This window comes from Cricetulus griseus, chromosome 2 (genome assembly GCF_003668045.3).
Source record: "Cricetulus griseus strain 17A/GY chromosome 2, alternate assembly CriGri-PICRH-1.0, whole genome shotgun sequence".
Classification (NCBI taxonomy): domain Eukaryota; kingdom Metazoa; phylum Chordata; class Mammalia; order Rodentia; family Cricetidae; genus Cricetulus; species Cricetulus griseus.
Window position 1 is genome coordinate 431378684 of NC_048595.1, and position 22154 is coordinate 431400837.

Genomic DNA, 22154 nt, shown 5'->3' on the forward strand with positions numbered 1-22154 from the left:
GGACTGCCACCCTGAGATTTATTATGCATGCCAGTCTCTGTTTCCTCTTATTTGTCTGCTTGGGCGGCCAAGATGGCACAGAGACAATGGCTCATTGAGAAGAAAAGTTTATTTCTCACTGTTCTAGAGAGTGAAGGTTCAAAATCAAGATGCCAGTAAGTAGATTTAATCGTGAGGTCTCTTCTGGCTTGGAGGAGGCTACCATCTGGCCTATGCACACAGGACCTCTGTTTTTTCATGTATGCATGGGGCGGGGAATGGGAAAGCAAGCTTTCTGGCATCACTTCTGAAGGCCACTAATCCCACTAGGAAGGCTTCATCCTCATGACCTCATCTAGCCTTGTCTACCCCCCGAAAGACCTTATTTGTAAGAACTACCACACTAGGCTGATTGAGAAGGGCATGATGTTCTTCAGAGATATGAACTCCTGACAGCACAAAGGAGTGCAAGTATGCTAAGAGAAAGAAACCATACATAAAAGACTGCACGTAGTAAGATGCCTCAGTGGCTAAGGGCACTGCATTTGCTTGGGTTTGATTCCCACCTATGTCATGGCTCACATTGTCTGCAACCTGATTCCAGGGGATCTAGTACTTTCTGACCTGCTCTGGTACCAGATACACATGTAATAAATATCAAAATCTTCAAACAAGAGTACATTGAGTAGAAACCAGCTAGACACACTGCAAGACAGGCTCAGCGGCTTAGGAGGGAAGGGCTGCTGAGGATTATCCTTGCACTGACCTCTATCTGTGCTTGTTTGGTATCAACAACCCTGATTCGACTTTGGCTCTTCCTTACATTTTACCAAAAGGAGACTAATGACCTGAAAAGGGACATTAATTGCCTCAAGCTGAATAGAAACTCTCATGTAAAGCATTTGACCTATCTGAGAACTGCCAAGTTCTGGCTGGTTGTGTTCCTAGGACTCTTGAGCAGCTTGGTGTCCATTACTATGGGCTGAAGCCTCTTAAGACCTACACGCCCTTCACAGAATGGCTATGTGGTCTGTGGCTACTATAAATAACACTGAACATCTGCATAAAAACTATTGGATGATCACGTGGGTGAAATAGTGTTTCAGGTTTCAAGAAACTACCAAACTACTTTCCTGGCCGTATCATTTTACAGCCTCACCAGCAGTACCCAACAGTTCCACTTGTACCACTAACATTTGATCCATCATTTAAACATGAACCCTTTAAAAAATTTTAATATGTATTGGTGTTTTGCCTATATTATGTCTGCATACCAATTATGTGCCTGGTGCCCTTGGAGACCAGAAGAGAATATCAATCTGGAATTACAGATGGTTATGAGCTATCATGTGGGTGATGGGAAATAAATTCAGGACTTTGCCAAGAGCAGCCAATGCTCTTATGACCTCACCAGCCCCAACATTAGCCATTTTAACGAGTATGAACAGTTTATCATTGTGGTCTTTACTTACATTTCAATGAGGACTAATGTAGCCGGATTTTTCTTTAGGCTGCCAGCTCACAAAAACTACATAGAGACTTATTAATTATGAAATCTTGGCTTATAGTTTATGCTTGTTTCTAACTATTATAACTTAAATGAACTTGTTTTTATTCATCTATGTGCTGTCATGTGGCTCAATAGCTTTTACCTCCTCCTTCTGCATGCCTTGCTGCCTCTCTGTCTGGCTGGTGACTCTACCTTTCTTCTTGCCCAAGACCTCTCTGTCCACAGATGTCCTGCCTAACCTCTTCCTGCCTAGCTATTGGCTATTCAGCTCTTTATTAAACCAATCACAGTGACACATTTTCATACAGTGTAAAGGAATATGATCAGGCTGTAGGCAAGCCTGTTGAGTATTTTATTAGTGAGTCATGTAGGAGGGCTCAGTTCATTGTGGGTGGGTTTACCCACAGGATTGGTGTTCTGGGTTCTGTAAGAAAGCAGGCTGAGAAAGCCATGGGGGTAGGGTGGTAAGCCAGTAAGCAGCAGGGCCCTCCCTTCATGGCCTCTGCATCAGCTCTCCTGAATACAGGTTCCTGCCCTGTCTGAGTTCCTTTTCTGACTTCCTTCAATGATGGACCATGATGTGGAAGTATAAGCCAAATTAACTCTTTCCTCTCAGCTTCCTTTTGGTCATGTTGTTTCAACATAGCAAAAGTAACCCTAACTAGGATGGGCAGATGGACACACACACACAGACTATACTACAATCATATACACATATATTCACACATAAATTAAACTTTTTAAAAAAGATGACGACTTGAAAGGTTGTCACTGCTTGACCAAACTGATTCTTACAGATTTTCTTAAAAGTATTGATTTTATTGATTAACACATGTCAAGTGTAGAAAAGGCTTAAACATGTACAATGTGTATTCTTATCAATCACTTGTTTCATTAATAAAGAAAACATGGGATCCCGCTATACTGGTGTCATAAGTAACAGTGACATTCTGATGTCCAAGCAATACTTTCGTTTCCAGAACTCACCCTGCTCGTCCAGAACACCTCTCCCCCAATGCAGCGCATACAGATCCACACTGACTGTTCCACAAGCTGGCCTAATGCAGGCAGCTACCCAAGGAGCCAGATAGCACATTTTACTTTATTAAACATTAAAGCACAAATGGATGCTCCCAGTAAAAGAGGGCTAAGGACACCACAGGAGGGAAAGGGACATTTAGGGTTAGAACCACACAGCAGAGACCAACTTCACAAAAAGGGCTCAATATTGATTTCTAGAGAGGAACAGGGCATGGTCAGCTCAAATTTGGTGATAACATCAGGATGAAGGACGCCCAGCTTCCCGATGCTTTGACCCCGGGCAAAGATTTCAGCACACCGCCCAGGGAAGAATGCAGAACCTAAAACAGAGTGGGAGAAAAAAAAAATCAATGTTTCTTCTGGAGAAAAAAGAAGTCAATAGCCATTTGACACTAAAAGCCTGTGGGTCTTCTAAAAATAACCATTCTTCTTTAAGTCACTGGCTACGAGAAAGTGCATCCTTACACTTTCTAGTATAAAGAAGCACTTGCTGTGTTACACCAAGGAACTCCTGCAAGGAGAAAAAAATCAAGAATAAATCTGAAAACAAGAGTCCTATACTTCTGATCATGGGGACTGAGCTGGGAGGAGGCTGCAGGGCTATCATCAGTCTTAGGGGAACCTAAGTCCCCAAAAGGACACAAGGAACCAAAGGAAAATGATGAGCCTGCATGGATGGAACAGGCTGAGAAGCAGGCTTCCTTCCCCACATCAGGACCGGCTGCATAAGAAGTCTACTACAGCACGACTCACTCCTTACAATGTCACTCTACACTTTACTACACAAGAAACCCACAATGAATACCACTGCCACAGGGACCTGTGCATGTGATCACAGGCCACATCACCAGAATGCAACCCGTGTCCCTGCCTGAAGAGAGCACCCTAAATATACTGCAAGTATTGTCTGTAATGCCCCAGTGAAGGCCCACCCCCTGCCAGCCCCACACCAATCCTAGCTGATTCTTGTTTTACTTGAAGGCAGCCAGAGAACTTTCTTCATCTGTTGCCAGAGCACTGTTCCATCTTCCCACCCAGTAACCATTCTTGAGGCTTAACCAGCTGAAAGTGAACCAACAAGCCCAGAGGGCCACTCCCTAGCCACTAAATTACCAGTGCCACAGAAGGCTTATCAACACGCTGGACTCCACTATAGTTTAAAAACAATGCTGATTCATTTCTCTCAACACCCACTTGAAAAGGGATCAGGCCCAAGGCTCCTGAAGGATTCAAGCAAAATGTTTACTGGCTTGAACTATAAATACCCAGCAGAGCTGGGCCACAAGCCTGCAGCCTGCCACTCAGAGTGAGTGCATTATTTATGGGGGAGCAAACTGCTGCATCTCTAATAGCTCCAAGGTCAGCATAATTAAGAACACAGAGTTGGATGGGCAGATAGGGAATCTGCTACTGTTGGGTTGATACCATAGAGACAGACTACACAGACTTCCCAATCAATGTGGAGAGATACTGGTTTCTATTCTCAGGAAAGAGGGGGAAAACAAACATTTTTGTCATTCTTAACCTCAAAGCAACATGGCTACATATTTCTTTCTTCACATCTCATCAAGCTCAGTATATCTGCTTCAGAGTCAAAGCAAGCTGGCCATTTAAGTGCTGCAGTTGGTTCTGTGCACTAATCCACACCCAGGATGGGGTGAGGAAAATAACGGAATAAACAACTCAGGAACCAAACTGGATAGATAACAGAAAGCCTGGCAGGGGTGGTAATTATGGTCAAATCTGATAAAGATGACACATTTTCATCCTTTTGAAAATGAAAATATAACTTAAAAAACAACACTACCTATTACTAAAAAAAAGAAAAACAAGACTGTCAACTACATCCCCAACAATTGGAAAAACAGGGAGGCAGGGAAGGAGGTTAGTTGTCTAAAAGGCAGAATGAAAAGGACTTTTCAAATGACAAGCCAAGGACCTTTTAGTGCACTCAGCACCCCTGAGCTAGGGCGAGCCCAGACCCCGCCCTCCCCTTCCTGGGAGACAGGGCTGTGAGTACACACAGGCACTACCTGACAAGGACTCTAGCCTGTCAGAGAGGCCACCAGGAAAGGAAATGTCCAAGACCTTCCCAACAGCCTTGCTGTAACGAAAGATTTCCTTTTATCTATTTTCAATTCCAATTTGATTGGATTCATTTTTACTGAAGCATAAAACCAAACTATTTTAGAATCTAAGCCAGATGTGCTAGTTCTGACAATGTTAGCAAAATAAAGCCTAAGATAAAAAATCAGAATTTTTACCTCATATAACATTTTGATTCAGCTTTTTAAAGTAAAATTCAGTTATATTCCTCTTCAGTTGCCAGGCTTACCTTGCCTATAAATTTGGACCAAACTTTGCTTTAGTTCATTAATCAGCTAGGTATATAGTAACAAAAATATTTATACCAGTAAATGTAATTTTCTTTCTTTCCAGAGAAAAACAAAGAAAATTCATATTCAAAGCTATGTAACATGTTCCAAAGTAAGAGTATAAAAAGTGATTAAAATGTCCGAAGTTCACACTTTCACATGGGCCCGAAGTCACAACTGCTGCTCAAATGTGAGCCCAGGACAGGATCCCTTTAGCCATCAGCTCACTTCGGCAACACTGCACACCTGGACTCGTGGGGACAACTGTCTTGCACCACCATTTTTTCACTTCTAACCAGTTCAGATGATGGCATAAACACCTACCAATGAGTCTCACATTTCCTGTTCAATTAGATCAAGCTGAGGTTCTGTTCTCCAAATACACAAACTGAGAAGCATGCAAAAGGGCCTCTGACTTCGAGAGGCAGTGAGAGCCTTAAGAAACAAACCCTCCACTTGACTGACAGTGCAGGTGAACTGGAAATGTTAGGGGTGCGTTCGTGGAGTAAAATTACAAAAACAGAAGCAGTCTCAATACTTTAAAATTTAGAACAGAGCAAACCAAACTCCAAGGACAGAATTTCCTCACTAACAAAACACAGGGCCAGAGTCCACAGTAAGGGTCCAAGGCCTTCTAGATGTGAGGATGTTGTCAATGGAAAAGACCACAGCTCTCAACTTAAAGGGAATAAGAGATAGTTTATTCTGGAGCATTTTTAGTGACCATTGCCTGGGAACACAGATTTAGGTTAAATTCCATGTTCTAATGCAGAAGTGGTTTCATAAAATAGTTTTATAGAACAAAGACATAAATCAAGGCCAAATTTAAAATGCAATGATAGGTATGTATACCAGAGAGGCAGGTATGCTGAGATGGGGAAAGCTTTTCAATAAGCCTAAAATATTATCTGAGAACATTCTTAGCTTTTGGATTGGTGGGAGCTAGTGTTTCTGTTAACAGCTTCTATGAGGTTTTTATTTATTATCCTGAGTTGTTAGTTCAGATGCAGAGTTGGTTAAGGAGTGGCTGCTCCAGGAGGCTAACACTAGCTCAAGATAAAATAATTAATTACCCCCTGAGCCTATAAAAATCCCAATCTCTTCACACTACTAAAATTCCAATTGGTCCATAAGTCTCTGCAGACATACAAAACTCCTTGCAGGAGTTTTTAGTTTACAACCAGTTTCTTTTCAGGAATTTTTGTTCACAACATCCACTGCTGGCCAAAGAAGGTGGTTCCGCTCAGTACCCAGGCAGATGGATGTGACCCAAAAGCTCCAGCTAGAACTAATACATCATAAAGTCTGTCTGAAAACAAATGACATCACATCTGAAGGCCACAGCCTAGGCTTTCAGAAAGTCAGACCTGAACTGCAGCCAAAGCTGCCTTTATCAAATCACAAACAAAAATGTATTTCTGGAGAAGAGGCAACATGCTGTGTCTACAGAAAGGACACTGTCCACACCTTGTGAACGGGAACTAAGATTCAGACTCTAGAGTCCCTTGACTCTCTTCCACTGTGGAAGAGCAGGGAAAGAAAGGTGCAGCACACCAGCTCCCACCTGCATCTGCATGAATCCCATGCCACGACAATTCAAGGCTTTTCATGAAACCTGGCCCAGTTATCAGTTTCTAAGGCAGAACACATTTTGGGAAAATGTTGCTCTCTATCGCAACACACGTGGGAGCCCAGACAAAACACCAGTTAGGCACAAAGAAGAGCTTAATTTCCCAAACTTAGTGGGGTGTGAATAAGCCCCTTAATTAAAGTCTTTGTGTCCTTAGGGTCATCCCTGGGCCCATAATCTAGCACAGCACCCTGTCTTTAGCATGTTTTCTGGCTAACTGACCATCAAAGCGTTTGGGAGTTCCTTCTCTTGCCCGTTGCCAAACACTTTTCACAGTTTCATTTTGCTCCCATCTTTAGAGCTACATTATAGCCTAGAGCTGGCAGAAGTTTTCCATACACTCACTCGTTCCTTTCATTTCATGAAGCATTGGAAGTACAAGCTTTAGGTAGTAACTGAGCAGACCCCTCATCTGAGAGCACCAGGGTGTGTGAGTGTGCCTGTGTGAGTGTGTGTGTGTGTGTGAATGTGTGTATGTATGTGTGTATGTGTGTGTGTATGTGTGTGCGCGCACCTGTGTGTGTGTATGTGTATGGGTGTGTGTGAATGTGTGTACGTGTGTGTGCGCGTGTGTGTTGAGTGTGAGTGTGCATGGATGCTACCAAGCATGAGGCCCTCGTCTCACACTCCTGCCATTTGCTAGAGCCAGGTCACTCCTTAATACTTTACTTCAGTGCTCTGAAATATCAGCTGCTCATTTAACTTTACTCATCCCTTTCTTCATATTGCCAATACATATTTTGAGTTGAGATTCAAACTCACAAGTTATTGTCATTGGGTACTTTATTATCCAAATATTAAAAAAAAACACATCAAAAACAACAGCAAACAACGAAATTAACAGGGTAAAGTAGTGTATTGTTGCTAAACAGAGATTACCCTCAATAGCTTTCACCACACACATCCCCAAATTCAGGGATGAAATGGAAAATGTATAATGGTAGATACCAACTGAATCTGTCTTAAGTCTGTTCAAAATGACCAATTATGTAATAAGGGTAAAAGAAAAACTGTCAACAGTCTAACAACTTTAGGGCTGGTGCCTATCCGAACCCTACACACTTCTCAAAGGATAAGTAAATAAATAAGTAAACAAATGAATCCTACTCAATTATACCCTTCATGAACACACAATTTCATTCTTAAGGGGCCATTGTTCTCAGATTTTAGAACAAGCAGATTTTTTGAGGACACAAGAGGAAAAGAAGTCCACCATAGGTCAGGTGTTAACTTGTAAAAGAAAAGGCTTCAGGGCTCTAAGGAGCCAAAGCATCACAACCAAGATATGAACACAAAAACACTTTTTTTTCCTGATCTCAGTACACTCAGAAGAAAATGCCTCTGCAAAGACCATTTAATTTGTAAGGGGAGACTGAATAATTTCCGACTGGTAATATAAAACACCCATTTTCTCCCAGATGTATACAATTCTTCACCTTTCATTTGAAGTGAATATTTATGGTACCTAAAGTCTATAAAGAGAGGGGACCTAATCCTTTCAATTTAATGGCCATCTTTCATCCCTTTCTGAAGATCAAAAGAAAGAAAAACCCCTTATACAACTTTACAGTGCTAATCCCAACACACCTGCAGACAACATTAACTCTTACAGGGAGGCAGTGGGACTAGAGAGAATTGAAACTTACCAACTCATGGCTTGGGAAGAGTGCCTGGCATCATATACTCTACGACAAATGAGGACAGGGACTCTTACAAGAAACCAGCAAAACTCAGATGACCTTAGAGAGAAATGTCCTCCTCAGTGGACACTCAGTGGACACTCACTAAAATCTTCTTATAATGAAATATTTCACATTATAACACCAAATCCAGTTTTTGCTTTCATGGCTGCTACTTCCTACGAGTAGCAGCCATGAACAGGGTGAAAAGGTGCTGTATCCTCCTTTCAGTTCAGCTCCTTCCATCCCCCCATGAGAGTGAGAGGTCTCAGAGTGTGGATCTGGCCAAACCCCTTGTGCAATGCAAGTTACAGATGGGGAGAAGAGAAGCACTAGGAGATTAGGAACCTTGCCCAAGGCAAGCAATAAACAGGCTAGAGAGCACACCAAAGGTGAGGAAGGGCCACGGCACATGAGGCTGCAGCAGAATGTGTCTAAGCTGCTGGTCACGCTGCCCACCACCTCATCTTTGCAAACTTCCTCTGGCTTACGATAAGTAAGTGCAGTTTAAAGAGGGAACAGAGCAGGCTGACAGTTTGTCACCTTTAAACTAGGCACATATCCAGGTACACTCTGTGATGGTATTAATATCACAGAATACTAGCACCACTGCAACCACAGAAAACCACCCACATTTGGGGAAATAAAATTACATTCAAAAATAGTTATTTTTTAAAATTTGTAAATCAGTGTTTTACCTAGGTTCTCCAGAAGAGTAGCAAGTTCTCTTAACTGCTGAGCCATCTCTCCTACCCCAGAAAGGCCTCACATAACAAAGAATTTTTAGGGAGTAGAGTTTAGAGTCTTAAATCAGGGTTAGCACTACAGAACACTGTGTAAAGTATGGACGGGTAGGAGCAGTGCACCAGAGCCTACAGCAGAGACTCCTTCTGAACTCAATTACAGATCGTAGAACTGGAAACAACCTTGCAGACCACCTGCCTGTCCTACAGCTCACACAGGAGGAGAATCCTACAGCAGGTAAACCGCAGATTCCAGACTAGAGTCCAGGTCCTAAATCCTGGCCAGAAACCCTCCCTCTCGTCCAGGGCTGCTTTTCCTGGCGGCAGACCTAAAATCTCTAAAGTTCACTCTGAGGTGCAATTTGCACATCTCTGATACCCTCATCCATTCCTGCATCTTCTTTTCCTAATAAAACTATGGTGTAGACAGGACACACACTTGTTCTCATTTTACAAAAAAAAAAAAAAAAAAAAAAAAAAAAGAGAAAGAAAGAAACTAACAAAATCCTTTGAAATCAACAGCACTACTCACTGTAGTCCCAGCTACTTGGGAGACTGAGGCAGGAAGAGTCTGGAAGTGCAACCTGAGCTATAACAGTGAAGACCTACCTAAAAGTCACTAAGTTAAAAGCCCCTAACCCCATGGTATAAAGGTGAAAATCCATGGCAATATCCAGTGTTACTATGCCATAGCTGGGGGTTATACATCCTAGGGCTAACAAGCAGTGTATTATATTGTTTTCATATTACACTTTTATTTATTTGGTAGGGGTGCACACCTGTGTGAGTGTGTACATAATGTGTCACAGTGCAGGTCAGAGACTTGGAGAAGTGGGTTCTCTCCTTCCACCATGTGGCTCCTGAGGATTGAACTCAAGACTGTATGTAGGCTTTACCCACTGGCCCGAGCAATGCGTTATTATCATTATAGTTAGTATCTATATCATCTTGGAATCTACATTTTTCATTTTGTTTACAGTCACATGTTTAAAAACATTTTTGTCATGTTCCATTATGTTTACATCAGTTTGCCAAATAATCCTTTAAGCACTTTATATTAGAGTTGTTTATTTACTATTGTAAATGGGCTTCTATAAACATGTTACACTTGCTGCTCTTTCTTAAGTTTCCCAAAAGTTGTAGTATGTAAGTAAAAGAAATATCAAAGAAATATCAAAACAAAAAATGAACCACTGCCCCCAAATTCATAATAAAATATATACTTCTCTTTTTTAAACAAAGCAGATTATGAATTAATACAATTTTAAAAATCAGAATAAAAGTAGTTATAAATGTTTCTAGAATGTAGCTAGATATATGTATAGCTTCTGAAGGCAGAAGTGAAGGATCAGGAGTCTTAAGGTCAGCCTCAGCTGCTAGGGAGTCCAATACCAGCTTGGGCTACACCAGATCCTGTCTTAATGTCCTCTAAATAATGTGAATGGTGATCTTTAACAAGTTTCTAGTTTCCTAAATAAACTACACCAGATAAACTACTAGATTCTGGGCAGTGGGATTAACAAAGCAATTCCTCCTTTGAGTAAGGAGGAAACAGAGAAGTGCTAGAACAATGGAATGACTTCACTTTGCTGAGGGGGAAACAGCAGAAGCTACATTAGGAGAGAAGGAAGGTGGTCCAAATGTCTTGCTCTCAACAAATCCTTTGGATGAGGAATTGGTCTGTTAGCAAAGTGCTCTGAAAAAAGAGATGAGGATGCTAACATTTACTCCAGCTCCAGTGTAAGTACCAGGAGACCTGTGCACAAGCTGCCATCTGGATGCAAACTTCATTCATGAAACTGCCACAGAACTCCCAGCATCTAAGAGCACAGCAGTTCAGATTTAGCCCTCCTTGGCTATAGCATAAACACTATTTCATAATCTCTCTGACTACATATTACATGTGTGGGAAATCTGAAAGTCACAGGTTAAATGTGACTGAAAAATATGGTATCATCTCAGTTCAAATTCCACTTTAATTAAGGATAAACTTATTTTTAATGCTGGGAAAAGGGACTTTTAATGGTCTGAGACTGATTTGGCTGATTAAAGATATCATGATATTAACTCTGAATATATACATATATATACATATATATGCATATATATGCATGCAAATTTTTAAGATACTTCTCAAGAAAGAAGCTGAATATTGTTTAAAAATTTACAAATGAGAAAATATGCTCACATTTGTTCACACAAGGAAGATCCAGGTCAAATGTCAGTGTGATACCATTTCCCATCTATAAGACTGGAAACAGAATGGATAAAACAAACTATATGACCTACAATTTAGTGTAAACAAGGTTTTCTCATCTGCTGCATCTACAGTATGAGAATTGAAGGTCTAAATAAAGTATAAATAACGATGTCCCAATAACTCCATACTTGTAGGAATCTGTTCCCAGATCTCCCACAAAAATAAGTAAGTAAGAAATGCAGTAGAAGGATCAATAGTTTAAGACCATCAGTCTAAGCAACAAGTTCAAGGCCAACCTAGGTTATGAAACCTGTCTCAAAAATCAAAACCATGCAACAGTAAACAAAAGAAAACAAAAGCCAAACTTTTTCAACAAGTACTTTTTAAGTTTGACTTCCAAACTACAAGTTTAGCATGATGGAGTATTATCTACCCATAAAGAAGACTGGAACTGATCACCAGAAAATGGACTGAACCTCATTTTAAGTGAAACAAGTGAGACTAAGTAAGACAAATGCTGCATCTAGCTTTTAAAAAAGATCAAAGTACTTTGTGTAGAGTACATATATGGAAATCTCACAAGGATGCATACTATATTATATAAATAACAAACACAATTTTAAAAGCTTAAATTTGTTTGGTCAATGTTAACTCTTCACTGAACAAATAAAAGTTTTACAGAGCACTTGCTTAGCATGTAAGAGACTCTAGGTTTGATCCAAGTAGTGTACACACCCACATATATAAAATTATTAAGTTTTATAGATTTTGTACACACTGCTATACATATAGAACATAAGTGATACATAGGATATCTGCAGTATTAAAATTTAATCAAAACGCAGTTAAGAAAAAAGTGTCTGTCTATTAACTGGGGAGACTAGAAGGTATTCTTGAAGCAGAGAACCACCTGCCATGAAGATGGGGAATCAGTCCTGGGTAGATCTGAACAGGACCACTTCCTGCTACCCTCTTCTTTGTTTGGGGATAGTAAAGAAAATCCATCAGCCATGGATGCACTTACTCCCTTAGGGATCAGGGTATGAACGCTGGGGAGTTGAAACCAGCTCTCCTTTCACTAAGTACAGCTACTGAATCAGCTTCCTCCTGAGAGCCTGGGACCTGCTGAAGGGAGGCTTTTAACATCTCCAGGAAGAGCACTTCTGACAAAGGCCTGAGAGGACCCTCTTTGTTAACAGAAAAGAGCTATGTGCTATGTATCCCTGTGTCAAACATAGGAGCTGACCTAAGCAGAGGGTGAATAAACAGTTCTGGATTTTGGAAAAAAGAGAATGTCTAAAAAAGGTCTTTAGGGGATACAGTAATACTAACACAACCACGACAAAAGTTGATACACTGTGTTACAACTGTATCAGAACACTGAACAAAGCCACTCAGTGTGGGATTTGTGATTATTACAATTCACAAACAAAAACACAAAGACAGTTAAGTGTCAGCACGTGGGGAGGCCTTTACCTCCCCACAGAAGTGAAGCAGCAACAATGAACACGCATTCACAAGTAAGACAAGATGAGTGAACCATGAGGTGGGTGCTAGGTCTTCTGGGGTGCCCTGCAGCCCTGCTGTCCCACTGCCCCCCAGTCTTTCACCACTTAAAAGCAAATAAACAGTACAGTACTGGAAGGCCTCAACCACAGAAGAGATCCTCTTTGTCATAAGGTCCTAAGCTTCCAAACTTTGTATGGATGTTGATGCCTTAGCAGAATAGTCTTTGCTGGTGGTATTGAGTGTGGGTATGCTCTTTAGAGCACCTATGCTATACTGCAGGATGCTCTGTGTAAACCAAACCAAAAGCTGAAAACCCTTACTTCAACAAGCTCTTCAACAGATACTTTCCCAATGAATTTCCAAGCTCATATTACACTAAGACAGAGTGAGAGTGACAAAGGAAACAATTTCACCCATATAGTTTAGCATCAGAGATCTTTTGCAGGTGTCCTGAAAGGGGAATAAGGTCATGACCTCAGGTCAAGCCAATGACCACTAGATGTTACTGTAACAGAAGGTACCTAATGACCAGGGTGAGTACATATGGCATTGGGCTCAATTCGGGGAGGACAAGGTCATTTTTCCTGAAATGAATTCTGTTCAGCATGAAAACTAAAGCTGTCAAACCTGTCTGTTCATCTAGGATCTTGTCTCAAGTTAAACTGAACTTTCTGCAGAATTGTGGGGAAAAAAAAATCTGAACTTAACTAGGTAACAAGCTAAGGAGGAAAAACCACATTCGAGTCAATGAGCCAGTCACAAACAAAGCCCACCACATTCTACAAGAAATTATTTTTGCCACTGATTTGCCCAGCAACCACATTACTGTTCTAAACACAAAAATGTTGAGAATTTTCCTTGCCCAGAAGTGTATTTTTAAGGCTAAGTGCATCTTAACATACATAATTTAGTTTGCAACAAACCACAGAAATGAAGGGAAAGCTGAAAAAAAAAATGAAAACATATATTTGCTATAATGATCTGATCAAATGCCACTAAAACACTCTGCTGAACTTTTGGAACCCTTAAAATGCTCTGCAGTCTGCTTACAAGCTAAAGGTTCCTTTTTTTTCTTTTCACTCAACTTGACCCCATCCTATCATCAACTTGACAATTTACATCACTGAATGATCTTAAATTGCAGAGGTGCTTAGAAAATGAAAACTGTATCCGGTTAGCTTTTCCCTCTGGCCGCAGTCACGGCCTTCGGAAAGCTACTGTGGACACTCAAGTGGCAGAGAGCTGCTCCTATGTGATCAGCACAGTTACAGTCTATTGTCAACACCTTCCTTGGGATCAATGTGATGATCAGCCAGATAAACTTCTAGACTTCTCTCTCACACAACAGGCAGGGCCAAGTTACTTACGGAAAAGATTAAGCTCCACTCCACTTACCCTCCCAGCAAAGCAGCAGAGGAAGCTTGGTAGCAGGCATTAAGAGACAGAAAGAGATAAGGCCCAACTAATGCGAGCAAGAAACTCTGCTAAACAGACTAAGCTAAATTATAACTGCAAAGCCACTAGGGATCTTTAATTATTAAAAAGTAAACCGTATGCTGGAATAATAGCAGATAGCTCAGTAATCAAAAGTGGCATGAAACAGTAGTTCTTATTCTGTCTGTACTTGTCCTCCTCTGAAGATCATTTCCTAACACATATATTCTTTCCTACCGTGTGTGTGTGTGTGTGTGTGTGTGTGTGTGTGTGTGTGTGTTTGTAGAAAAGATATAGCTAAAAATACACCAACAATTAAATCCCTGTGCTTACAGACTGATTCAGGAGTCTGGAAAACAATTTTTGTTCCTTAGTTGTGGTATATATGCATACATATCACAGAGAGAACAAATCCTGGCTCTCTGGTAACTTATTTTGACAAGCCATTTATTTAGACCTTGATTTTTCTGACCATAAAAAAAGACAATCATATTTGTCATTAGATAATCAAAACAGGCTAAGAAATCCTTACGAAAAATGAAGAACCATTATTTATAATGACACTAATTGTCCTTGGCTTGACAGCTCTTACAAAAAGCATCCTATGAAAAAAGCACCCAGGAACTAGGCACATGCCCCAGAATTCAGGGAGCCGGATGGAGCCACTGATGGTGATGGTAAACAAAAGTAATTTTCCTATTCTCTGCAAAGAAAGCCAGTTGAATACATTAGAAAACACTGATCCAGGCTACCCATGTGTAAAAGTTCTATCAAAGCTTTAAAAAGTCATAAAAATTTTAAAACAATGGTATAAGAGAATTAAACCTGAACCTTAAATACTCATATGAAAAAAACCAAAGTAAGCTAAGTGTGGTTGCTCCAGTCAATCATCTCTGCACTCAGGAGGCAAAGGGGAGAGGACAAAAAAAGAGAGAGAGAAAGAAGGCAAACTTAGGCTAACCAGGCAGATCCTGCATCAAAAAGCCTAGGGGTGGGTGTGTAGTTCAGTGGTAGTTTACTTAAACTGCCCAAGGTCTTAGTAATCACTAGCACTGAAAAGAAGGGGGGAAAAGGGTGACGATTTACACTAACCAAAAGGCACATAAAGATCTACAAGTAATTAACAAAGTTATAATCGCTGGGTGGGTGTGGCAGCATATACTTTTAATCCTAGATTCAACAGAAGGCAGAAGCAGACCAATCTCTGTGAGTTCAAGCCAGACTGGTCTACATAGTGAGTTAAGAGTTACATGGTGAAACTGTCTCAAAAACTGAAAGGATGGGGTGGGGAGGTGTGTTTTGTAATTTAAAAACAATTCAGGGCCAAAATAGCAGATTACTTGTTATTGGGAAAGTTAGAAGCTAATAAGTTCTCTATTGTTTAAACTTTAATATCCACAGGATTCAAATTACGTAAGTTTGAAATTATAAGATCAACACCTCCTGGCTCTCAGTGTCACATCACGGCTCTCAGTGGTAAGGGCTATGAGCTCTCCGGTGGGTCTTCTTACTCACAGCAGGGCACTCATCTCACTCTTCTCCAGCGCACTGCAATGCCTTCCTACCATTTATTCACACCACTGTTCTTCATGCCTCCCCACCCACCAGCATTAATCCCCTGAAGTACAGACCAATTGTCACTCACCTGCTTCACAAGAAGCAGTGGCTTCAACCCTTCCCCTCTAGGTAGCTGAAGCCCCTTGCCAGCATTCAGAACTCCTTCCACAGCTTGTAGTCAAACAAATAGCATGCTACTCCACACACACACTACAGTACCCACCTTTACATTCATCTAAAGGCTCTGTTGGGCAGACTATGGATCCACCTATTCTTTCAAAAACCCTATTACTTCCCACAAACTCACTAGTGTTTTGATCTTGGAGGAGATTTTTTAGGTGGTAAGCTGCTGACTGAGCATGTAAGAGCCCTGGAAGCAACTAGTAGAAAAGCCTGGGTTTGACATGACTAACCAGGCCCAATTCATATAACTTGTCTCCCTTTAACTCCTTCACTTGTAAAGCCTGGATGTTACACTGGATGGATTCTAAGATCCAGTCTGGACTCTATCCTGTGATCATTACACATCTTCACTGGATCATCTCCAATGAGAACTGTACAAAAATGCCCAGTGCCTTCTACTATTAAACATCTCAATTTATTTGAGCAAATAACCCAACATAACTATATATTTCAAAGCTATTTTCAAAAAATGGTTCAAAATGAAAAAGTAAACAAGCCACAAAAAAAAATCTCTGAGGATTAAGAAAAATAAACATAAGCAAAACCCAAAAATTTCTTACTCACCAAATCTCACTATAAATAACACTGCTAAATAACAACTTAAAAATGAAGGGTCTGGTGGAAATTTAGGATGCCAAATGCAGACATAAAAAACAGCAGGAATGAGTGGTAAGAATATTTTGCTTCAATTATTTTTAGGTCTCTTGTCAAAGAAAATAAACTTAGATTCAAGCTACAGTACAACAAAAAGCAAAAGCTTGAGACCTCTTCACACAAGGAAAAATGTTAGGGGCACACAAAGCATTTAGTTGGCCTGAATTAAAGCCAGAGACTGGCCTGGGTTTTTGGGCAGTGGATCCCACCTTGCACCTTAAGAGTTAAGTTTTCAAAATAGTTTTCTTTATGCCTTGCCTCAAAGCTTCAGACACACAGCTTTTTGAGCACAGACTGCACTTCAGGTCACCTGAGCCTGTGGTGTGAGCTTTCCAGATAACCAGTGCTGGGGATAATGGTGGCATGGGGGTTACAACACCAACAGCTCAGCTACTCCAGAAGCAACACTGTGCAGTTCCTAACAGTTCTGAAAAACAACCTCTTGAGGTGCTGGAGGAAAAGGGAAGAATATTTTCTAGCAAATACTAACAATTAATTGGAATAAAGTTCTCTCTCCTTTACCGCCCACACAGTCTAAATCAAAAACAAAATGAAACAAACAGGACTTTATCAAAACCAGGATGTGGCCTTTCATCATGTTTCCCCGACTCTGGCATCTTACCTGTTGATGCTTTGATCACGTAGCCCCCCTTCTCCTCACTAGGAGGCACATCAAGCAGCTGCATAATTCTGTCCAGGAGCCCATGGATGATCTCAAACCCAGGATTCTTGTTGTAATAAACAGCACAGAGATGCCTGTAGTTTTTCGCACCTACGTCTAGAAGAGCAATAAGAACTGATCATCAGGTCACAGTAACCATTATTTAAGAAAGTGGCTCATTCCAACCAAACTTAAACAAAGCCAACAAAAAGAGACAACGGATTATTTGACATGAAGAAAAGTGTTCAGCCTCAGAAATTCATGGTCAGATCAAACTTTTCAGCCACCAAATTCTAAACAAACCTTCACAATTAAACCATGGAAGGAGAGGCTAGACAGATGGCTCAGTGGTTAAGAGCACTTGTTGCTCTCACGAGGACCCACGTTTGATTCCTGGCACCCACATGGTAGCTCACAACCATCCGCAACTCAGGTTCCTGGGAATCCAACATCCTCTTCTGAACTCCAAGGACACCAGGCATGCATGTGGTGCATAAACAAAACATTTATACACATAAAATAAAATAAAATAAGTCTTTTTTTAAATGGATGAAGTAAAACAAAGGATATGAAGCTACTGCGATACGGATCAACCCTGAAGACATTATGCCAAGAGAACAAGCCTACATGATCCATTATGAGGTAATGAAGTCTTTTGTTTTTTGAGATGATTCAAAACAGGACTATGTGTACAAGGCAAGGACATTCTCCCAAGCTTACACTTCACTCACTCTCACCTCACTCACACCTCACAGTCACACTACCACAGGAACAGTGGGAGGGTGACTTTCAGGGCTGATGGGAAGCAAAGAGGAGAACTGCCACTGTTGGTCACAGGGCTGCAGCCATGTACAATGACAAAGTTCCACACCAAAAAGTGCAGTACTGCTGCTGTGTTGTGCGCTTAAAAGCTCACTAAGAAGGCAGCTTGTATGTGACTTTTAAACTACCACAATAACTTTTAAAACTGTGGGAAGAATTATGCATTGGGGAAAAAAAAGAACCTCCATGCACTGGGGGAAGAAAGACTCAAAAGAAACAGATCTACAAGTTACATTTGAATGCGCTAATTTTTTTCTACTTCTGACTATTTCAAAATCTTTCCATGATTAATATGTATTACCTTCTATAAAAGTAAGACAAACTGGGGCTGGAGAGATGGCTCAGAGGTTAAGAGCACTGGCTGCTCTTCCAGAGGTCCTGAGTTCAATTCCCAGCAACCACATGGTGGCTCACAACCATCTGGTGCCCTCTTCTGGTGTGCAGATATACATGGAAGCAGAATACTGTATGCATAATAAATAAATAAAATCTTCAAAAAAAGTAAGACAAACTAAGAGTCACAATCTGAGATGAACCCCAATGAGTAATTGGATAATAAACTAGTGTATAAAGACAGTGAGATAGCACCCACTGATAAAACCTCAGAAACTGTCAATGGTCTTAACAAGTGGACAGCACTCGGAGACAATGCATTGAGAGAGAGAATCCAGCCACAGAAGGCTGCAGGATCCATGAAAAAACAGACTTAAAGCAACCGAGACTAGACAGTAGTTATATGGAGTAAGACGTGGGGGAAATGAGACTAACGGGAAAATATGGTGGGTTTTCAAGGGGATGTTGTTTGGGATTGCAGGGTGGTGGTTTAAAAAGTACATAGGGGGCTGGAGAGATGGCTCAGAGGTTAAGAGCACTGGCTACTCTTCCAGAGGTCCTGAGTTCAATTCCCAGCAACCACATGGTAGCTCACAACTATCTATAATGAGATCTGGTGCTCTCTTCTGGCCTGTAGGCATACATGCAAGCAGAACACATGATAAATGAATACATGATAAATAAATAAGTCTTTAAAAAAAAAGAGAGAGTACATAGGAAGATTTAAAGCCAACAGCACCATTTAACTTTAAGCCTGGTATATAACTTAGGTATATACCATGACCCTTAGGCAGATCCTAGAGAGACACATATAAATAATATGTGTCTATATTATAATATAAATAATATAAATTCTGAATGCATTTGGCCTCACTGTGCTTTTTAAATTAGGAAAAAAGAAGATAATACCTGACTTTGGAGATAGTGAAAACAGGCTGTTTGTTTCCTGTTCACATGGACTGAGCAAAAGCTCTTGTGCAGCTTTTTGATAGGTAAGAGCTACTAGCCATGGCTGGCACAAACAGCCTTTTATCTTCCAGAAAGCCAGACACTGAGACAATCATGGCACTGGTAATCTTTGGCCAGGTATGGAGGGCCTATCAGCCAACCCTCGGTGCTCAAGACACTCCACAGCCAGGATTACTGCTGCTGTGGAACAGATGGGGAAGCCAAACCTCAAGGCAATTAAGTAAAGTTGCCCCAAGTCAAGCTAACTATCGAGGGCTAATCCTTATCAATTCCACAGTGATGAAGTTACAAATCGGGACTTGCTCAGGACTCACTAAAACCCACACTCTCTCCACTACCCTAAGTGTGGCATAAAGGATTTAGAAAGGAAACCATATAAGGGTAAATGCATGGCCATAACTGCTTAATACAGTCAAACATGTGCATTCTTGAAACATTTTTGGTACACTGAGCAGATGTTTTACTTCTCCAAAGTTTTCGTGATCCTTAAGCATTTCATTTAAGTCACTGAAATAAATTATTTTTTAAATCCAGAATTTGTGTCCATCAATAGTATGTTAATTTATGGAGATTATATTCTGAGTAAACTTCTGACTAAACAGGCACAGAGAAAGAACTGTTCTCACCATTTAACACTTCTTAGCACATGCTATGCTTAAGGCACTCCAGTTTTCCATAGATAGTGGAGGTCAACGCCACTACGGGGCTCACACAAACTCAACATTTATTTTCTGAATACATAACTAAAGTCTGGAAAAAGAGGCAAGCACATGGAAGTAACTCCCACACCAGGCCAGGAGCAGAGAGTGGGCCATATTCCAAGGCAGCCCGAGAGACAGCTGAGGTGACGTGGCTGCCATATTGCCACCCCTCCTTATTGTTTCCATCTTTAAGGACAAAGAACTCTGATATCTAAACTCTACAATCAAAGTTGCAAGGATAGGGATCAATATTAAAGTCAGGCAGGCATAGATGCTGGGTAACCCAGAAGCATGTATAAACCAAAATGAGAGGTCTAATTCTGTTGCAGGAACGTACACACACACACACACACACACTCTCTCTCTCTCTCTCTCTCTCTCTCTCTCTTTCTCTCTCCTCCTGAAGGGAAAAAAATTAAATGAAACAGAACTAAATTATCCCTTTCATACTACTGACTTGCTTCTGGGTATTCCTGCCATGTGGTACCCATTTGTTGGTGTCACATGCTTCCACTTTAACACACAGGCACGTATTGAAACTACTTTGTAGTTCCATATTCACTATGAGAGCAGGCCGACAGTAAGGCCACCATTCAGACAGCTTACCAATGCAAAGGAGAAGCTGCTTGATTTTGGGAACCTTTGGCATGGACCACTTTTTCCTAATCTCCAAATTATTTAAAATGAGCCTTTTTGATAACAGGTAAATATCTAGACCAAAATCATAGAATTTTTAAAGCAAGTTAAGTGCTTTGCGTGATCACAGAAAAAAAAAATTTATAGTAAACAATGTGCTGGAGATGTGGCTCCGTTGCTAGAGTGCTTGCTTGTCTAGCACTACATAACTAAGACATGGCGGCACCACAAATTCAAGGTCATCCTTGGGGACATAGTGAGTTTGAACTATCCTAAGCTATATGAAACCTTGTCTCCCAAAAACATAAAAATTAAAATTAAAGTTTATTTCTTTTAAGAAAGGTTTCAGGATGTTTACAACATGCCTGGAAAACAATAAACTAACTTCTAAGTTTAATTTTTGCAATAAGCTTAGGAAAAGTCACTGAGTTTTAGGACTAAAGTATTAACGTCATTATTTAGGTACCCGCTACCTACCCTACCACTGATTGTTTTCACATTCCTCAAAGGTGCCACCCCCTTTATATTTGTTTCCTTATTTTTCCTTAAAGCATTCCACACCCTCCATTCCTATCACCCACCTACAGAAAAATGGCTAGGTATGCTAAAATTCCCATCTCTTTGCCATCTGCACAGAGAGGCCATATTACATCACAGGAAGTACAGACTGCATGCCACAAAGTAAGAACTATTTAGATTTCATGCCAAAGCTAGGGTTTGTTGGAAATGCTTCAGTTCTTTATAACTCAGTTAACAGACCTCTTGTGTCATGCCATCAAACAATCTGCTATTTCAATGGGCCTGCCAAGTATGTCAGCCTAAATTATCCGTGTATTTCACAGACTTCAAAGTACTGCCCAGAAAGAGCGGATCTAAACCACCCAAAGGAGGGTGGCTAGATGCAGTTCTGTGAGCTCAAAGGATACAATAAATGACTTTTTTTTTTTTAGATAAGAAAGGGGGAATGGTACATGATGTCCCTAGCATGTGACTTACATTCATTTGGTATAGGCTCCCGAGCAGTACATATCCTGTTTGCACTGATGATTAAAGGGGAATTAGTGGTTTCTGGTAATGTATCAACCAGGGCACAGAGTCTTCCTTATTCTCACATGCTCCCAGAACCCTAAGTAAAGATGCTGTCAGAAAGAAAGTAGATGTGGAGAAGAAAAAAACTTTGAGAATAATCAAGGGCTGATACAGTGCTTGAGCTAGACATTACCAGCCTCAGAAAACAAAGTAAAGAAAGAATTTACTAAATTACCAAATATTTTAATGTGTACACCTAGGGACTGGCAAATTGTACAAGGGAAGATGACACTCATTGTAAGACATACAGTCTCATAATCTACCCCTTTAACCTCACAGTAAGCAAAGTCTCTGCTTTCATAAGGGTGGATATTATGTAACTATTACAAAGGAGATTGATAGTGTGCATTCAAACAGGCTAGACCATGTACAAGCACATTTGTGTAAACTATAAAAGAATCACTGTCTCTACAGCTACGCACAGAAGTGTAAATATGGCTGCAGGTATG

The 22154-nt window shown here is 40.7% G+C and overlaps 1 protein-coding gene across 2 annotated transcripts in view; it reads right to left on the reverse strand.

Annotated features, from left to right (window-relative positions):
* Farsb (phenylalanyl-tRNA synthetase subunit beta) overlaps positions 1-22154 on the reverse strand; it is a 64258-nt gene that overhangs the window by 1497 nt on the left and 40607 nt on the right. The window contains exons 16-17 of one of the 2 annotated variants that reach the window (XM_027397336.2): positions 17117-17272; positions 2288-2850 (exon numbers count right to left, since the gene is read on the reverse strand). In XM_027397336.2, the coding sequence (XP_027253137.1) occupies positions 2699-2850; positions 17117-17272 (308 nt within the window). In that variant the 3' untranslated portion in view covers positions 2288-2698. Of the gene's footprint in view, positions 1-2287; positions 2851-17116; positions 17273-22154 lie in introns of those variants that run through there. The other variant, XM_027397335.2, reaches the window with a different exon arrangement.